This window comes from Haliotis cracherodii, unplaced genomic scaffold (assembly GCF_022045235.1).
Source record: "Haliotis cracherodii isolate W230 unplaced genomic scaffold, xgHalCrac1.p SCAF_26, whole genome shotgun sequence".
NCBI lineage: Eukaryota > Metazoa > Mollusca > Gastropoda > Lepetellida > Haliotidae > Haliotis > Haliotis cracherodii.
The window spans coordinates 5,545,834-5,563,960 of NW_027266282.1; the positions used below are offsets into that span (position 1 = coordinate 5,545,834).

The 18,127-nt window shown below is 42.1% G+C and overlaps 1 protein-coding gene across 1 annotated transcript; it reads left to right on the forward strand.

Annotated features, from left to right (window-relative positions):
- Window positions 1–10,511: 10,511 nt before the first annotated feature.
- On the forward strand, window positions 10,512–17,693 carry LOC139473018 (dual specificity protein phosphatase 12-like). The gene is made up of 7 exons (XM_071255523.1): window positions 10,512–10,924; window positions 12,078–12,191; window positions 13,251–13,372; window positions 14,467–14,560; window positions 15,350–15,548; window positions 15,794–15,842; window positions 17,327–17,693. Exons 1-7 carry the CDS (start codon window positions 10,647–10,649, stop codon window positions 17,524–17,526), a joined length of 1,056 nt encoding a protein of 351 aa, XP_071111624.1. The 5' UTR covers window positions 10,512–10,646; the 3' UTR covers window positions 17,527–17,693.
- Window positions 17,694–18,127: the final 434 nt, after the last annotated feature.

An 18,127-nucleotide genomic window follows, 5' to 3' on the forward strand; every position in this document is an offset into this window, starting at 1 on the left:
CGGCTGTTTATACGGGGGAACCCGGAAGTGGATGACCAATCGCAGGCCGATTTAAAAATAGTCCACCAATCAGTTTTGACATAACATTCGTTCTCGCTTGCAAATGAAAATAGTACACGCATGACAGGGCGTGGGATCTGTGCATTTGGGTTGACCACAGGTCTTGCTGAAGCGAGCAGGAATTCGCTTTATCATTATCAAAAAAATAATGTGAGCCCAATCACGTGATTGATACATGTATTAAAGTTGACAGCATCTCACTATAAAATTGTTATTAAAACATTTCCGCATGGGATCTAGCTGTGCTTCAGCATTTTAACACATAACGTGCGTCATTTAATAGATATACATATCCGTATTTATGAGAATCATTACATACGAATATAAGCAGAAGGACCCCCATTTGGGTTTGGTAACAACAACAAAAACAAAACAAAAATCTTATCTACTGCGTCTGTTCTAAGGTGCATTATTCCCGTGGTACGTCAATAAGTTAGGGGTCATATATGCTAAAGTGTATCATTATATCATGTCTGTCCTAGTTTCAACGGTATCTATTCCCCCGTCTGGTCTAGGTCTGCTATGTCTTGAATCTGATTTTCCCCTAATGATCTATAGTAAATCTTTCAAATGTATTTTCCCGTTTCATTTATGTTTTAGTGCAAACAATTTCAATACGTTTCTTTCAAAATTCATTTGTCCAAAATACCTAAATGTTTCAATAGGTTTCCAAAGTGCACCGGAATTCTATCCTCTTTGTATTCAGCAAACATTCGACCGCCTCCGTGGTCTAGTGGTAGAGCGTCCGCCCGGACGCGTCATACCAAAAGACGTTAAAAGATGGTACTTGTTGTTACCCTGCCTGGCGCTCCGCATTAAGGGGCTAAAACAATGACTGGTCGGCTCGGAGTCAGTATACTGTGTCTGAGTGGGGTATTAATGTCAAACTGCGGCATGGTATCTCAGTGGGCTAGCACTATAAATCGGCATCAGTCCGGACTAGCGCAAGCCATAGCGCGCACGCACGCACGCACGCACGCACACACACACACACACACCGCTATAAAAGTGCAATTATCTTGGATGCGACGTTAAACCCCATGTCACCTCACCCCATTAAACATTCGGCGTATCTCTAATGGTGGCGTCGGCCAAGGCTTAGTATATCTAGTAAGTATAAACGAAGATAGTCTAATACCTTTGAGCAGCCATATGGCGGTTCTCTGTAAATGATTCATCAAAATGCTACTAATCTGACGGCCAAAAGAAACTTTACCATAGCTTTAAATCACTCTAGTTTGAAAAGCACAAAAGATAGATGCATGAAGTAAAATGTTTTGAAAAAATCCAAATATCAACGAAATCAGCACTTAAAAAGACAATCGTATAGCTTCCGATATTGGCATGACAGTTGTACGATGTTGTTGAGGCGGGGTAGCAAAAAGCAAATGGCAACACACAAAAATTAATGGCAAACACATCTAAAAATCGCTCAAGTTCAGTGACACGTCACATTCATTAATAGCGTGTGTGACCAACCCCTACTCCAAACTTTTCCCTTTAAATGATTTGCACTGAAAGTATTTTGGGCCGCTGGCTTTATATTGAAAAGAAATGTATGTCTTTCATTAAACAACTGGCTCCGTTTCTACAAACTTACGAGCCAACACTGGTATTAATGCCCAATTATATAAATCCAGTTTTATTACCGAAACAACCAAATAAATGCTAATTGTTGCCAATATGTCAATCTTCACCTATCACCGAAAATTTAGGTGAGAACGAAACAGAATACATCTGACCCTGTTTCATTAAAAACATCATACCAGATTAAAAGAGTATTACAAAGATCAAGGTATCAGCACTTAAAAAGACGTACAGCTTTTGATACTGGCATGACAGTTGCCCGAATTGAGGTGGGGTAATGGACAAATGGTGCACACATCTAAAATCGCTCAATTTCAATGACAAGTCACATTAATAGCGTGTATGACTACCCACTGCTACAAGACAAGCCAAAACTCTCCGGCGCACAGAAAAAGTCAGTAGTCTCATGACGTCACACGGAATACGACGCCATTCTTCTTTGAGGACCTGGATCAGCTCTTGTCGGTTGATAATCGGACCAAGAATGTCATCCATGTGATGCTGAACTGTCAAATTTCCGTAAACGATGACCAGTGGTGTTCTCTCCTGGACACAAATGCCTCCCCAAACCATAACACCCCCTCCATCATACGGCACGACCTCCTGAATGCAACATGCCGCCGTTCGTTCTCCACTTCGGCGCTAAACACGCTGTCTTCCATCAACTATAAACAGACAGAACCGGCTTTCATCAGTGAAAGACTACCCTCTGCCAGTCACGTCGTTGTCTACGACGTACTGTCCGGGCTAATCTCAATTTCTGTCGACGATGTTGCACTGTCAATAACTGTACTATGTAAGGTTTGTAAGCCCTAATTCCTTGCGCCCTGAATCGCCTGACCACTGTCTGTCGATTAACCATATGTCCTAAGGCATTCGTCGTGAATCGATTTTGGAGATGTAAAGTACACAAGTATCGGTTTTCATTGGGCGTAGTTACCCTGGGGCTGCCACTTCTTTGTCTCTCTGATGTCTGCCCGGTCTGGCTGTAACATTGCATCAGATTAGCTACAGCAACACGGGACCACCCAAACGTTCTAGCAATGTGGGCATGGGTGGCTCCAATATGTATCATACCCAGGGACCTCTCGCGTTGTACAGGCGTCATTCATGGCATTTCTGTGGCGGTTTTTGTATCAGTGTGAGTGTCTGACATGCCGTCCGTATCACTTATATACCCTTATTGCTCGTGGAGTTTCGGCTGCCCACGTGGCGGCACGTGTTTTTCACTTTTTCTGCAAGAAACGTGCCGTGGACGTGTATCACTTTCCAAGTTGAGCATTGTTGTGTTTTGACGAAGTGTTTTGTATTGATTTAGTTTGAATTTGTGTTTATAACTTTTTGCATTTTCATTTTTCAAGTGGTAACGTTTCTTTTGGCTATCAGTTTATATTACACACTTTAAAACACTTTTAAATGTAACAAGATACAAAAAAGTTGACATCCCAAGATTAAAATATACTCAGTAACAAAAGTTTAGCAGCACCGTATTTAAATACACAAAATAAGAAAACTCAACAGAGAAATGATTTTTTTTATTATCTTGACCATTGTGTTGTTCAATGTGACATTCATGAATGTTCGACACAGTTGTGACAGCAATAGGAGAGATTAGGAAAAGTCACTCAAAGGACATGGGGGTTTGTTGACCATTTTCACACATGACTGTTGCTATCCCTCAGTAGCGAGTGTGACGCCCACCGGCCTGTTGTACCGCCACACAACGTTTACGCATTCCTCTAATGAGCTTCCTGATCTCACCAAGAGTGATGGTTGCCCATGCTTGTTGGAGGCCAAGGCCAAGGTCACGAATGTTGTTGACGTTAGGGTGGTTCCTTCTTAAACGTCTCCCAAGGATATCCCAGGCGTGTTTAATGGGAGCAAGATCTGGAGATCTAGCCGGCCAATCGAGGACGTCAACGTTGTGTTGTTGCAACAGATTCTGAGTCAGTCGAGCTGTGTGGGGGCGCGCATTGTCTTGTTGGAAGATGTGTCCAGGGTGAGCTCTCATGAACGGTAGAACCACTGGCGTTATCACCTGATCGCAGTACCGTTGGGCAGTCAGAGTGTTGTTCAGCACAATGAGATCTGTTTTCCCACCCCAATCCTCCCCAAACCATTACACTTCCTCCACCATATCGATCATGTTGAATGACGTTATTAGGGTCCAATCTCTCTCCACGTCGTCGCCATATGCTGGCTCTTCCATCGGTAAACCGAAGGCAGAAGCGAGATTCATCTGTGAATAACACTTGTCTCCATTGTGCGTGGCGCCATCTTTGGTGGATCCGTGTCCAGGCGACTCGGTCTTGGATGTGACGTGGCGTTAAGGGGATGCGTCGAAGTGGACGTGACGAGATTCACGGGAGTCCCGATGTGAATAAATCATGTGCAATGCACGTGTAAATGAAGATGTCACTAAAAATCAGCGTAACTTGGTGTGTTGGTGCGATATGTTCTCTCCGTGAAGTCAGTGCATTAGTCCGTTTCTGACATTTTCTCATTTTCAAATAATGCTCAAGATTTGGGTGTTGCTAAACTTTTGTTACTGAGTGTAGTTCTTTCTTATGCAATACATTCAACTGGTCGTAATGACAAGATGGAGTATAACTAACAGCTGTGTACACATTGTAACTCAAAAGTTACCACTTTGTACAGCTCTAAGCTCGTAAAAGTGCCTAACACTTTTCATACACTAACCAATCACTTACAGACAATAACATGGATGTTATATGTAGCCTGGTCTTATACATCTTCCCGAGGCAAGAGAGTTAACTGACAATAAAAGTTCACTTTCCATCCTTGCCGAACTAGGCTGGTATTATGGAGTAACAATTGGAGTTACGTTTTGGCTGGACTAATAGTCTATGAATAGTCCAATCAAAATCGCGCACCGAAATTGAAATCCGGTTCGTAAACTGTCGTGCAGATTTCGGTCGTTTGCAGGATTTGCAGATCATGTGCACCACCAACTCGTTGTCAGCAGATATTTTCCAAATCTTCTCATGTTTTTAATCAACGTGCCTACGTGATTTGATGCATTTTGCGATGTAAGACCCCTTTTATCACAATATAGATCTTGATTATCGATCAGATCATCCTGACCGGGCGCATCCATTTTGCGTGAAGCAAACGCAAGTGATACGAGAGGTGGAATCTGATTGGTCAATAGGAGAGGCGTAGAAGGGACATTACTCGTAACAACCACTGGTGGCACTACGATCGAGCCCAGAAATTCCAGCCTAGTTCGGCAAGGGTGGAAACTGGACTTTAAAGTCAGTTAACTCTCTTGCCTCGGGAAGATGGGTCTTGTATTTACCCCAGGTAAACACCTTCCTGAAAACTATAAACCATTATCCAAACTTTGCCTTTTAATTAATTTGAACTGAATGTATCATGGGCCGCTAGTTTTATATTGAAAAGAAATGTATGTCTGTCATTACTCAACTAGCTTGGTTGCTAAACACTTACGAGTCCACGCTGGGATTATGGCCGAGTTACATAAATCCAGTTACATTACCGATACATACAAATAAATGTTTATTGTCAATATGGCAATCTTCAACTATTACCTACATAGAATATGTCTAACACTGTTTCATAAAAACAATTCATTCCAGATTTCAAGGTATTACACCACACAAAGGGACAGTAAATGCCAAATATTTGCATGCTAGGAAATGAACGTGTAATCCGAGGCTCATGGGACCAACGTTTGAAATTTACGTATCATTTGGCTGAAATGTTTGCATGTATTACGCAGGTCATGAATAAAATAGCACACGGGTGACTGTGAATATATACTCAACAACAAAAGTTCCTGTGACACCAATATTTAAGTGTATTTTTCAAACAAGTAAAGATTGGTTTTCAATATTGTAGTACATGTATGGAATCAAGTCACAAAAACGCAACTGCTACAGAAAAACATACATTCCATGCAAAAGTTGACTTTTATGCAAGCCCCAAACATTTCACTACCCAAGAAAGGGTATAAAAACATGTGCGTTAACGGGATTCCATATGCATTGTTTAGCATCGTGCTGACAACAACCACTAGAAAAACAACAAAATTATGCAATTATTCAACATTAAGAAATGCCACGCCTGTCCGAAAATGAGCGTCTGCGAGCCATTGGTATGCTTGAAGCAGGATCGAGTTGTTATAGTGCAAACCATTTCAATACTTTTACTTAAATAGTGCAAACCATGTCAATACTTTTATTTTACATTTCATTTATCTAAATACCTAACTGGTTCAATATGTTTCCAAGTGCACCGAAATTCTATGCCCTTTGTCTGTTTAATATATTCAGCAAACATTCGGAGTATCCCCTCTTATCATAAGCCCCTCCGGGCAGGACCCTTAATCTCAAGCGCTATCTATAATTTTTAATTAACACCTCCAAACGTCGCCGGACCTTACGTATATACATACACGTGGGACAATGACCTTGCCACACGTTATGTAATACCTCGCTCTACAAAACCCGGCTGACATGGTCAGTCAGGGAGACAGCCTGGAGACAGCCAGAAGATCGACTCCGGTAAGTGACAGAACGGTTCTCCCACCCGGGAATATTGGCCACTTGGTCCCGGTGTGCGTTCTGTCATGTTATTATCAACATGTGCCTTTTCGACTTTTTCCAAACCGTCAACAATAAACATGGCTGCTGTCGTCTAAACTTCACCCCTGAGTTGTGTCATCCGTCATCACCCTGAGCCACCATCCGAGGGCCGAAACGTACGCCCTTGGACAGAGTCAACGTGATGTTGCAAGACAATTATACGTCCACAGAAATACCAGTTGATGTTTATGGCAACGTTGGCAACAGACAAATGCAGTCAGAGACCATCCTCGGAGTGGCAGGCCACGCGTAACCAATAATCGACAAGACAACTGGATTCGAACAACACACCTACGAAATCGATTCAAACCACCAACCGTGACTGCAAGAAGCATCCCTGGCCTTCCACGAATATCTCCACAAACCTTACGTCGCCGCCTCAGATGTGCAGGGATTGTCGTCAGAAGACCCGCCAGGCGTCCCATTTTGACAGGAAAACCACCGTCAAGCACGTCAATGGTGCAGATAGCGCCTACGCTGGACGGCCATGAAGTGCGGACAAGTTCTATTCACTGACGAGTCTCGTTTTCACCTCAGCCACAGCGATGGACGGATTCGAGTGTACCGACGTCCAGGTGAACAATACGTCAATCGTTGTGTCATGGAAGAAGATCGGTTCGGGGGCGACAGCGTTATGGTATGGGGTGGGATTACAGCAAGACAGAGGACCCGTTTGATGGTGGTAGAGAGAAATCTCAATGGACAGCGCTACCGCGACGAGATCATCGTCCCTGTTGTTCTACCGTTTTTGCGTCGTCATGGACCAGGCATTACCTTTCAACATGACAACGCCCGACCTCATATTGCTCGACTTGTTCAGGATTCTCTTCAACAAAACAACGTGAATGTCATCCTCTGGCCGGCTCGCTCCCCATGTGGGAAGAGATGGATCGGTGCCTTCGACGTCAACCATGTGTTCCACAGACACTCCAGGAACTTCGAAACATGCTCCAGCAGATATGGACAGATATCCCACAGGACTTTGTGCGCCGCCTGGTCCATTCCATGAGACGAAGATGTGTTGCTTGCATCGCAACCAGATGTGGACTCACAACGCTTTTGATTTGTAAATTGACATTTTGGCATTTTTCTTTATGAAATCACCCATTTTCTGAAGTCAGTATGGCAAATTAAACCATTTGAACACTTAAGGAGTCTTTTATCTTTTGCAAACCGAAATTGTTTAAGATTTGGTAAAAACTTTGCATTAAATCTTATTCAATGTCACAGGAACTTTTGTTGTTCAGTATATATAGTTGCCATTATTTTGGAAAATGAATGGGCAAAGTCGCGCGTGTTGAAGTGCAGAGATATTGATAAATTATGTTCGGTGAGAAATAGTAAAATCATCAATAGTTGTCCTTTAGTAACATTGTCAGTTATGGGGGTACTACTATTTAATACATATAGTGGCTCTCTTACGTATGGTGTTTATCCGTTACAAGTCCCGCGAGAACAAACGGCAACAAGATTGGATCAGGTGATCTTGATAAAATACGATGTAACCCGTCTGGGAGGGACACACACGAAGAATACAGGCTGCACTTGGCTTTCTGAATGGGGACAATAAATCTTGTGCACCCCGCAACGAAACAAAAAATGCACGTTGTTTGCGAGGCAATGAAAGACACGCGACACAGCACCAGATAACCTGAATCAACGACTGCCCTCTATCAGTTTTCATTTTTTTGTTTTACAAAGGGAGATTGAAATATTTCGGCAAGACCTCAGGCTCGTGGTATATGAGTTAACAGAAGACGTATAAAACCACGTATACCCCGAGAGATATTGCTGCAATTTATTTTCTAGTCTCAACGAAACCTGTATCACATACAGTGAGCAGTATTTTAAGTGCAGTAGTCCACGAGCTGTGTGCGCTTGGCAGTAGCAATATCCTGGCTACTCTCTATGGTTTGGAACAAAAACATAGCTACATTTATAACGCTTGATACATGGCTTCTTAAAGGCCTCTTTACACAGGGCTGCGACCTTTGTGCCACCTTTGAGCGATCACAAACTTGCCAGGACGCCCATTGGTCGCCTAAACCCAGAAAATCATGTGTCTATGTAACTGCACCAGCAGTTGTTCAGCAGTAACTGCTCGAGTTGTTCAGCGTCTGCAACCACAATGAAACACTGCAGGTACAAGCCCTCTATCTATCGGCAGGCTGAGGAGGCACTACAGGTAGCTCAAAGGAGGCAGAAAGGGGGCAGAAGCATTGCCATGGTGTCTCAAGGGTTGCCGTGGTCGCCGAATGGAGGCACGGCGGTCGCCACAGTCATCGTTCAATGCACGCTGTTGGTCGCCCAAATGAGGCAAAAGGGAGACAGAAGCATCGCCCAGATTGAGAGGGAAAACTTGCAGCAGAACACAGCTATTACCTGGCGACCATTGGGCGACCACTGTGCCTTCATTCTGCAGCCACCACAATGCGTGTGCCTCCCTTCTGCCTCCTTTGAGCCACCTTTGAGCAACCAACCTCTTCGGCGACCTTTGTGCGACTGTTTTGAACATGTTCAAAAATTCACGGCGACCATAGCCTCGATGTCAGAACCTCAATGTGTACCACCTTGGAACGACCTAGGCAACCATTCTGCCCCATTTGAGCCTCCAACGACGAACTGGCAAATTTCATTGTCGCACACGAGAGGCACAAAGGTCGCCATCCTGTGTAAAGGTCCCATAAACCGACGTGTCATGTACAGGACGAGACTAACGCTTAAGCCCATGCATTCACATGGACAAAATTTACTAATGTAAGCAAATTTACTAATGGAGTATATTAACTCATGTAAGCAAAAGTATATTTACATTGCGTTCACATCAAGTTTATGCAAGGCAGAAATAAACATCATTTCATAAATAAATTGTGGACTTTTATCATTTGAGGCCATGTCGCTGTCGAAGATAGTCAACCAGGGGCGAAAGAGAGACTTTCCATACTTTCTTAGTATGGGATTAGTCTTAGGATTATGCCAGGAAAGAGAACTTTGGAAGAGAGAGCGTTCTCAACACTGGTGGAACAATGTCGTCAAACGATCATTTGATGATAAACTGTGGATTGATAACTTTCGCATGACACGCGAAACATTTTATGAACATGTTATGTTCTTTGCAAGGAACTACAGCCGTATTTTCCTGATTATCAGTATCTTGGATTTAATATGCTTACGCAAGCAAATAGAGAATCTGTTCACATGACCAGAAATACTCCAGGAGCATTTATACTTATGAGTAAATATACTTTTACTAGACCTCATCAGGTGTAGTAAATATACTTTTTTCTAGACCTCATCAGGTGTAGTAAATATACTTTTTTCTAGACCTCATCAGGTGTAGCAAATATACTTTTACTAGACCTCATCAGGTGTAGCAAATATACTTTTACTAGACCTCATCAGGTGTAGCAAATATACTTTTACTAGACCTCATCAGGTGTAGTAAATATACTTTTACTAGACCTCATCAGGCGTAGCAAATATACTTTTACTAGACCTCATCAGGTGTAGCAAATATACTTTTACTAGACCTCATCAGGTGTAGCAAATATACTTTTACTCATGTCTCCTGGAGTATATTGACTCACGTGAGTAAATCCGTTCACATGCCACCATAAGTAAATTTACATATGTAAGTATATATACTCACGTAAGTAATAGTGTCCATGTGAATGGGGCTTTAGTCTCTGAAAATATATATATATTTTTTTAGCGGCCTTAAAATTGCATTCGAACCAAGGATTTTCTGATCCGTGGTCGAACGTCTTGTCCACATGACTAAAGAGGTTAAGCCCGTCAGCAGACTGACGAAGTAATGATGTCATCTATGGGAAGATTCAAGGCGCCGCTACAATAGAAACAAACAACTACATTTAAATTGTAAAGATGCCCCAGTTAGATATGGGAACTCGTGGGAAATCTAGACTTGCTTCATTTAGGACTCTATCACAACAGTAACGGCTGAGCGGAAGGGAAAATACTATGCATCAGGGACTGTGAGACAAACTAGATATAGAAGTCTTTGATTTTAATCTTGTATGACATTTGAATATGAATTTGACTCATGCTAAGTCAACAAAATAAAGTGAAAAATAATTATTGCAGACATACGGATTTAATCGGATTTTTCCGTCCATCATGACATGTGGACTATATATTTGGAGGAAAGCCGAGTGGCGTTAATGTTTTGTGTGGTCTTCTTTTCGAAAGCTTTTTGAGAGTTACCGGACTTTAATATATCCAAGATGGCTGCGCACATGAACGAGTTACAATTTCTGAAATGATTGCACAACACAGATTATACAGTTTCTTGTCATAAACAGAAGGAGGGCCGTGTTCGATCGGTTATATTTGGAGCTTTGTGTTGTTCACATGTTGTCAACCATGCCTTCTGATCTAAACGCAATATTTGACGACCTGTACCTCGGTAGTATGGAGGCAGCTCTACACACCGACACTCTGAAGGAGCTTGGCATCACTCACATCTTGACCATTGATGACCGGCCCCTGTTACAGGAGATCACATGTCATTTCAGCTGCAAGTATGTCCATGGACTGGACCTGCAAGACACGGATCTCCTGACTTATTTTGATGAGTGTGTTGAATTCATCAACGAAGGAAGAAACAAGGGTGGAATTTTAGTTCACTGGTAAAACAATTGTTTTTTTAATGTTCAAGTCTGTACATGCTATTTGTAGCGTTTTCTTTTAAAATGTTTTTTGAAACTGATGAAGGTTAGCAGGGTATTTTTGACAGTTCAAATGAATTAAACACTGTGATTCAGCCTCTAACTAAACATGCTAAAGGGACAGTACATCGACTGTTCGGTGTGATTTTAAATTTTTAAAGGATGCATGAAATAATTACCAAGTGTGACGTCACAACCGAAGTCCATGCGCAATTCAGTTTTCAAACCAAAGCAATAGAGCTCCGCACAGGAAGCTGTCAACGCAACTTTAATTGGCTCCTCCACGGCTGTCATCAAAGCGCAACAGGGTGCTAGCACTTTGATGTGTTCCTTACTGTCGCAGTTGTAGTACTAGTAGCATTATAGCATGTCTATATCATTATAGGATAAACCTACACCTATGACGTGGTCACTTGAGCAGACTATTCTCTCGCGGAATAAGCCAAGCAGAGCAGATAAAGCTCAGGGTGATCAGTGGTGATGGGCTTTTGTTTATAGACAATGCTTCAAAATGGTCGATGTACTGTCCGGCCCCCATTAAAACATGATGAAACAACCCAAACCATAATGGCATAGGCATTAAGGTGAAAACTCAATTAACCCTTTGTAACATATATCATAAAGAGGACTCACACTCAGTGTGTTTCTGTATTGAAGTGGGTGGGTTGGGTTTAATGCCGTTTTTAACAGTATTCCAGTTATATCGTGGCAAGCTGAATGTGGGAGGAAAGCCTGAAGTGATGCAGATCTCAGACGTTTACCACTTCGATGAAACCCACGAGCACGGGTATGGTGCTGACAAACCTAGAAACATAATCGGGGCGAACCGGGATTCGAACCGAAAATCATAGGTTTGGCAGCGCCTTAGACGACTGGGTCACCTGTGCCCCCTTTCTGTATTGTAAATATCATTCATTACTAAAAAATTCTAATTTGCACACGTTCCATTGTTCTGCAATGTTCAAAGTCTCATCTGACAATAAAACTTTGATTTATTGCCATTAGTTCCTTATAATTGTAAGAATTCTTTTCTTTGTCTTGTAAATTGCATGTCATGTCTCAAGTGATAAGGAAAGTTGCAATGACATATATTTTAACATGTTTGTGTTTGCAGTTTTGCGGGCATGTCTCGTAGCGCAACAATGGTGATTGCCTACATGATGGCCAAGTGTCAGACCGATCTTCAGGAGGCCTTGGCGTATGTCAAGAAAATGAGGAGCATAATCAGGTATGTAACCATGGTAACAATTGGATATCAAATGATTCAGCATGGTTAATGCTCCTGAAAATGTCAACATCAAAATTAACTCTTCATTAAAGTTATGCCAATGTCCAGATGTCAGTGTTATACCTATGCGCATGAGATATTCCCATTGTGACAATCCCTTGAACATCATTTCTTTTACTCCAATATGATACCCTTCTGTGTACAGATCCATAGGACATTGAATCAGGTGAACCCTGAGTAAATTCTGCTTAGTTTGTTTGTTGTTTTACACCATACTCAGCAATATTCCAGCTATATGACGGCGTTCTGTAAATAATCAAGTCTGTACCAGATGATCCGGTAATTGACATCATGAGCATCGTTCCACACAATTAGAATATGATGACATGCATCAACCCAGTCAACAAGTCTGACCACCCGATCCTGTTAGTCGCCTGCTTTGACAAGTATAATCAACTACGCACCCAATCAAAATGTTTGTTTTGTTTGTGTGTTGCTTAATGCCGCAATCAGCAATATTCCATATATTTGATGGTGGTCTACAAATAATAAAATCTGGACTAGACAACCCAGTGATTGATATCATGAGCATCGATCCACGTTAGCAATCAAAATGAAGGAAATGAATTGAGTCAGTCAGATATCATGCCAGGAATCTAGATTCCTCTCAGCGATGCCAGTCTGATTAAAAATAATTCTTGAGTGACCTTGACAAACTTATTACCTATTGATGATAAGAATACTGAAATAGTTAGACTTGTGACTCGTGAAGATTCCAGGGTAGAATAGGTCTTCAGCAACCCATGCTTGTCGTAAAAGGCGACTATGCTTGTTGTAAAAGGCGACTAACGGGATCAGGTGGTCAGGCTCGCTGACTTGGTTGATGCATGTCATCGATCCCAATTGCGAGGATCGATGCTCATGATATTAATCACTGGATTGTCTGGTCCAGACTCGATTATTTACTGACCGCCGTCATATAGCTGGAATATTGCTGAGTGCTGTGTTAAGCAACAAAAAAACAAACAAGTTAGACTTGTATTTGACCATTGATTACAGGCCGAACCGTGGGTTCATGGAACAGCTTCAACTGTATGAAGACATGGGGTGTCACATCGACAAGAAACACAACGGCTTCCGGATGTACAAACTCAATCAGCTAGCGCTCCGAGTACAGGCTGGTAAGTCAAGGGTTTTTACGGTACCGTATTCGATGTAGTAAGCCCCCAGCTCTAATCATGTGCTAATAGCGCCCACGGTTGCTAATATATTGGTTAGTGAACATTCCCAATTAGCACCCCTTCCGATTGATCAATGTACACGAGACTTATTTATTCGTGTATAATACGCACTTGTGTGTTACATGCACCATTAATTAAGGGCAATTAAATTGTGGAAAAATATATCTGTCGTGTATAATACACACAGACTTTTCTTTTGTATCATTTCAGGCTGTCAGCATAAACCATGAAATTTACAATCTTTCAACTCTCTTTTATTTTCACCAAATTTGTATTCTAATAAGCATGATAAGGGTCCCCTATTTCTAATTTTTGAGAGCGCCATGGGCGCTTATTATGTTGAATATGGTATTTGTTTTTGGCTCTTAAATTCTCTCATTAACACTTTTATGATGAGAAAAAATATTACCAGATAGAATTGAGGCCCATTAGAAGTTTTGAGCTGTTTCATGGTGGTCTGTGAATAATTGAATCTGGACAAGATAGATTTCTGGCGTGCCCAAGGGACGCAACTCTGCACTGTGAATCACGGCAACAGCAAACTCTATCTGTGTCAGCTTGGCACCCCTTGACTTCTTAATCCCTTGTACCAAATTTGAAGAGGTTGTTGTGTTGCTGATGTGGGAGACTGCGTTTGCACGAGCATGAAAACACTACATATACCCCGGTATACTACATTTGGGATTGGGCCCGTAAAGATCCGAGGTAGAATAGGTCTTTAGCAACCCATGCTTGTCGTAAAAGGTGACTGTGCTTGTCGTAAGAGGCGACTAACGGGATCGGGTGGTCAGACTCGCTGACTCGGTTGATGCATGTCATGGATCCAAGTTGCGTGGATCGATGCTCATGATGTCAATCACTGTATTATCTGGTCCAGACACGATTATTTACAGACCGCCGTCATATAGCTGAAATATTGCTGAGTGCGGTGGTGAGTTATCAATTATTTTATCTTCTGTTCACAATTTTTTAGAGTATTTTCATCTGTTCTCATGATCTGAACATGTAATATTATAATGACTACTTGACTTCAGGCGTGTACTCAGGGGAGGTGCCGTCCGACATGTTTGCTGCTGATCCAGACAGCCCTGGACAAGATGATGTGGTGTACAAGTGTAGAAAATGTCGGTGAGTCTGACCAACTGTGTGTAGACCCATGTTGCTGTCAGCATGCAACGCCAGTAAAGCCCCCCAGGTCCAAGGCTGGTGAAAATTCATAGGGACCAGTTAAAATGATAATGCTGTTATTCCCATTTTGAGTAACAATGGCCAATGTTTTCCGTGACAGCAACCCATCCTTGCCGTAAGAAGCGACTAACGGGATCGGGTGGTCAGGCTGGCTGCATCGGTTGATGGATGTCATCGTATCCCAATTGCGTGGATGAATGCTCATGATGCCACTGGATTGTCTGGTCCAGATTTGATTAATTAAAGCCCGTTGTCATATGGCTGGAATATTAGGCTTATAAAAATAAAAGAATTGATTCTCAGGCAATGACTTATTAAAATATAGTGCAGGTGGATGGTGTTTCTTAATTTTGTGCGTTCGTGCATGCGTGCATGCGTGCGTGCGATGGAATATTGCTGAGTGCGGCATTAAACAACAAACCAACCAACCAACCAACAATGTGTGAAGACCATTTCTGGAATTGTGATATTGCTGGACTATTGTTACAAATGGCATAACACATAACTCACTCAGAACAACACAACACTTACCACAATTCTGTGAGTGAGTGAGCTTTTAGCAATATTCCAGCAATATCATGGCAGGGAACAACAGAAATGAGCTTCACACATTGTACCCATGTAGGGAATCAAACCCGGGCCTTCGGCATGATGAGCAAACACTTTAACCACTAGGCTACCCCACCGCCCCACAATTCAGTGCCATTAAAATACAACGTTTTGTTGCAGAACATCTCTCTTCCGAAAGTCTGTCCTACTGAGTCACGCTATTGGTGAAGGGGAATCAGCATTCGACTGGCGGGGGAAACAGTCAGCCAATCAGAGGACGGACGAAGACAAGGCCAAGTCAGAGATGATATGCAAGAAATCCTTGTTTATAGAGCCTGTTAAATGGATGGCTGGAACGGTGGAAAATATTGAGGGGAAGGTAAGAAAAAGCTGGCTTGCTTACAATTTTCAAGTTTATAAAGATTGGAATCAAATTATCTTTTCGATAACCATCTTCTTTTTCCCAACCATCTTTCTTTCCATGAGATATCGCTAGAATATTGATGATTGTGGTGTGAGGCCCATACTTATCTCATGAGGATTGAGGAGTTTTGCATGCAAAGAAATTGTGATGAAGTCATGGAATAATGAATTTGACTTAATGGACTATGTGTCCTCTTTCAGCTCTTTTGTCCAAAATGTTCATCCAAGATAGGCTCCTTCATATGGTATGGTAAGTACACATTCGGACTTTCTGAGTTGTCTAAGGCTCTACAAATAGTGGTCAAGTTGTCTAAGGCTCCACAAAAAGTGAACAAGTTGTCTAAGGCTCCACGAAAAGTGGACAAGTTGTTTAAAGCTCCACAAATAGTGGCAGAGTTATCTAAGGCTACACAAAAAGTGGTTGAGTTGTCTAAGGCTCCACAAATATTATTGGAGTTGTCTAAGGCATCACTAGTGGCCGAGTTGTCTAAGGCACTGCAATTAGCTGTCCTTTCCATGACCATGGCTTTACATGCTTTATATGCTTTCCTTCATCACCCGCGAATACATAGGGCTGCCAATTGATGTAGTGTTTTAAGACTGTTAATTGAATGACGCTGTGTGTATCTCACAGATTCTCCGCTCTGTGCATGAACTTTCTGCATACCCTATCTTGGCCGGACATTCTAGCAATGTGTAGAGCCAGCATCTTCCCGAGGCAAAGTCCAATTTCCACCCTTGCCGAACTAGGCTGGTATTATTGAGTTAGATTTTGGCTGGACTAACGAGTCTGTGCATAGTCCAATCAAAATCGCCCAACGTGAATCGAAATCCGGTTCATTAACTGTCGCACAGATTTTAGGTCGATTGCAGGATTTGCAAAGCATGTGCACCGCTAACTCGTTGTCAGCAGATATTTTCCAAATCGTTTCATGTTTTTAATAAAGGTGCTCACATAAATTGATACACTTCTCGATGTAAGACCCATTTTATCACAATATAGACCTTGATTATCGATCAGGTTATACGAGAGGTTGAATCTGATTTGTCCATATGAGAGGCATAGCAGTAATAGCCACTGGTGGCGCTACGATAGAGCCCAGGAATTTCCGTCTTGTTCGGCAAGGGTGGAAACTGGACTTTTAAACATGTTAGAGTCAGTTAACTCTCTTGCCTCGGGAAGATGAGAGCCAGAGGATGTAAGAAACACCTCTCCTCACGAGATGTGAAGGACCCATCTTGCTGGAAGCATATTCATTAGTTACAAATAGCACATCCAGCACATATCGATGCCATGTACTCAAGTGACCACCGCCGTGGTCTAGTGGCAAACCATTCACTCGGAGAGCGGAAGGTCCAGGGTTCGATCCCCTGCCACATCATATCAAAAGATGTTAAAAGATGGTACTTGTTTTTACCCTGCCTGGTGTTAAGCATAAGTGGATTAAACAAGGACTGGTCGGCTCGGAGTCGGTTTACTGTGTCTGAGTGGGGTATTCATGTTAAACTGAGGCATTGTCTCTCAGTAAGCTATGAAATTGGCATTAGTCGGGATTAGTTCAAACTGCCACACACACACGTATATACACGTCAGTATATAAGTGCAATAATCTTGAAAGCGATGTTACACCCAATTTCTCTACATCTCAGACAATGGGGGAACATCATGTATTCCAGCTTGTGAAGTATTGTAATTAACCATTGTTGTAAAACAAAGACATCCTATTGTTGTAGGCGAAAGATGCCCTTGTGGGTCATGGGTAGCGCCAGCCTTCCATATTCAAAACTCAAAGGTTGACGAGGTCACACCCCGCCCTGCAATCAAGATCGCACAGCCACGCCCGCTGGTCAATCAACAGTTGCCTGTCATGCACGTCCCTGGGCCACTGGACGAACTGGAGCAGCTGAATGATGCGCTTAGTCAGACATTATGATAAAAGTCTTGTGACAAATGGCCGCTATGACTTAGAATGTGTTTGTATTACATTAAGATTAATAATACCGTATTTGACGTAATAAGCGCCCCGCTCTAACAAGCGCCCACGGCGATATTTACTAATATATTGACTAGGGAACAATCTCAATTAGCACCCCTTCCGATTATTCATTCGCGTATAATACACACTCGTGTGTTATATGCACCCTTAATTTTATGAAAATATATCTGTCGTATATTAACATTTCAGGCTGTCAGCATAAACCATGAAATTTATCTTTCAACTCTGATTTTTTCACCAAAATACTATTCTAATAAGAGCTCCCTATTTCTACTTTTGAGAGTGCCCTGGACGCTTATTACGTCGAATACGGTATGTGATTTGTGAGGAATTGTATATATGATCGTGGCAAATCATTCACTTGTTTGTCAGACTTAATGCTGGATGAGACTTTATAAATCATAAAGGTCTCTATTCCAAATATTTACTTCATCATTTAGATATGTTGGAAACGGCGTAAAGGATCCAGACCAAAACATCTCTATTTCAGTGTAATAGTGAGGTTATTAGTACTTATTTCCCATAAACTTGGATTACT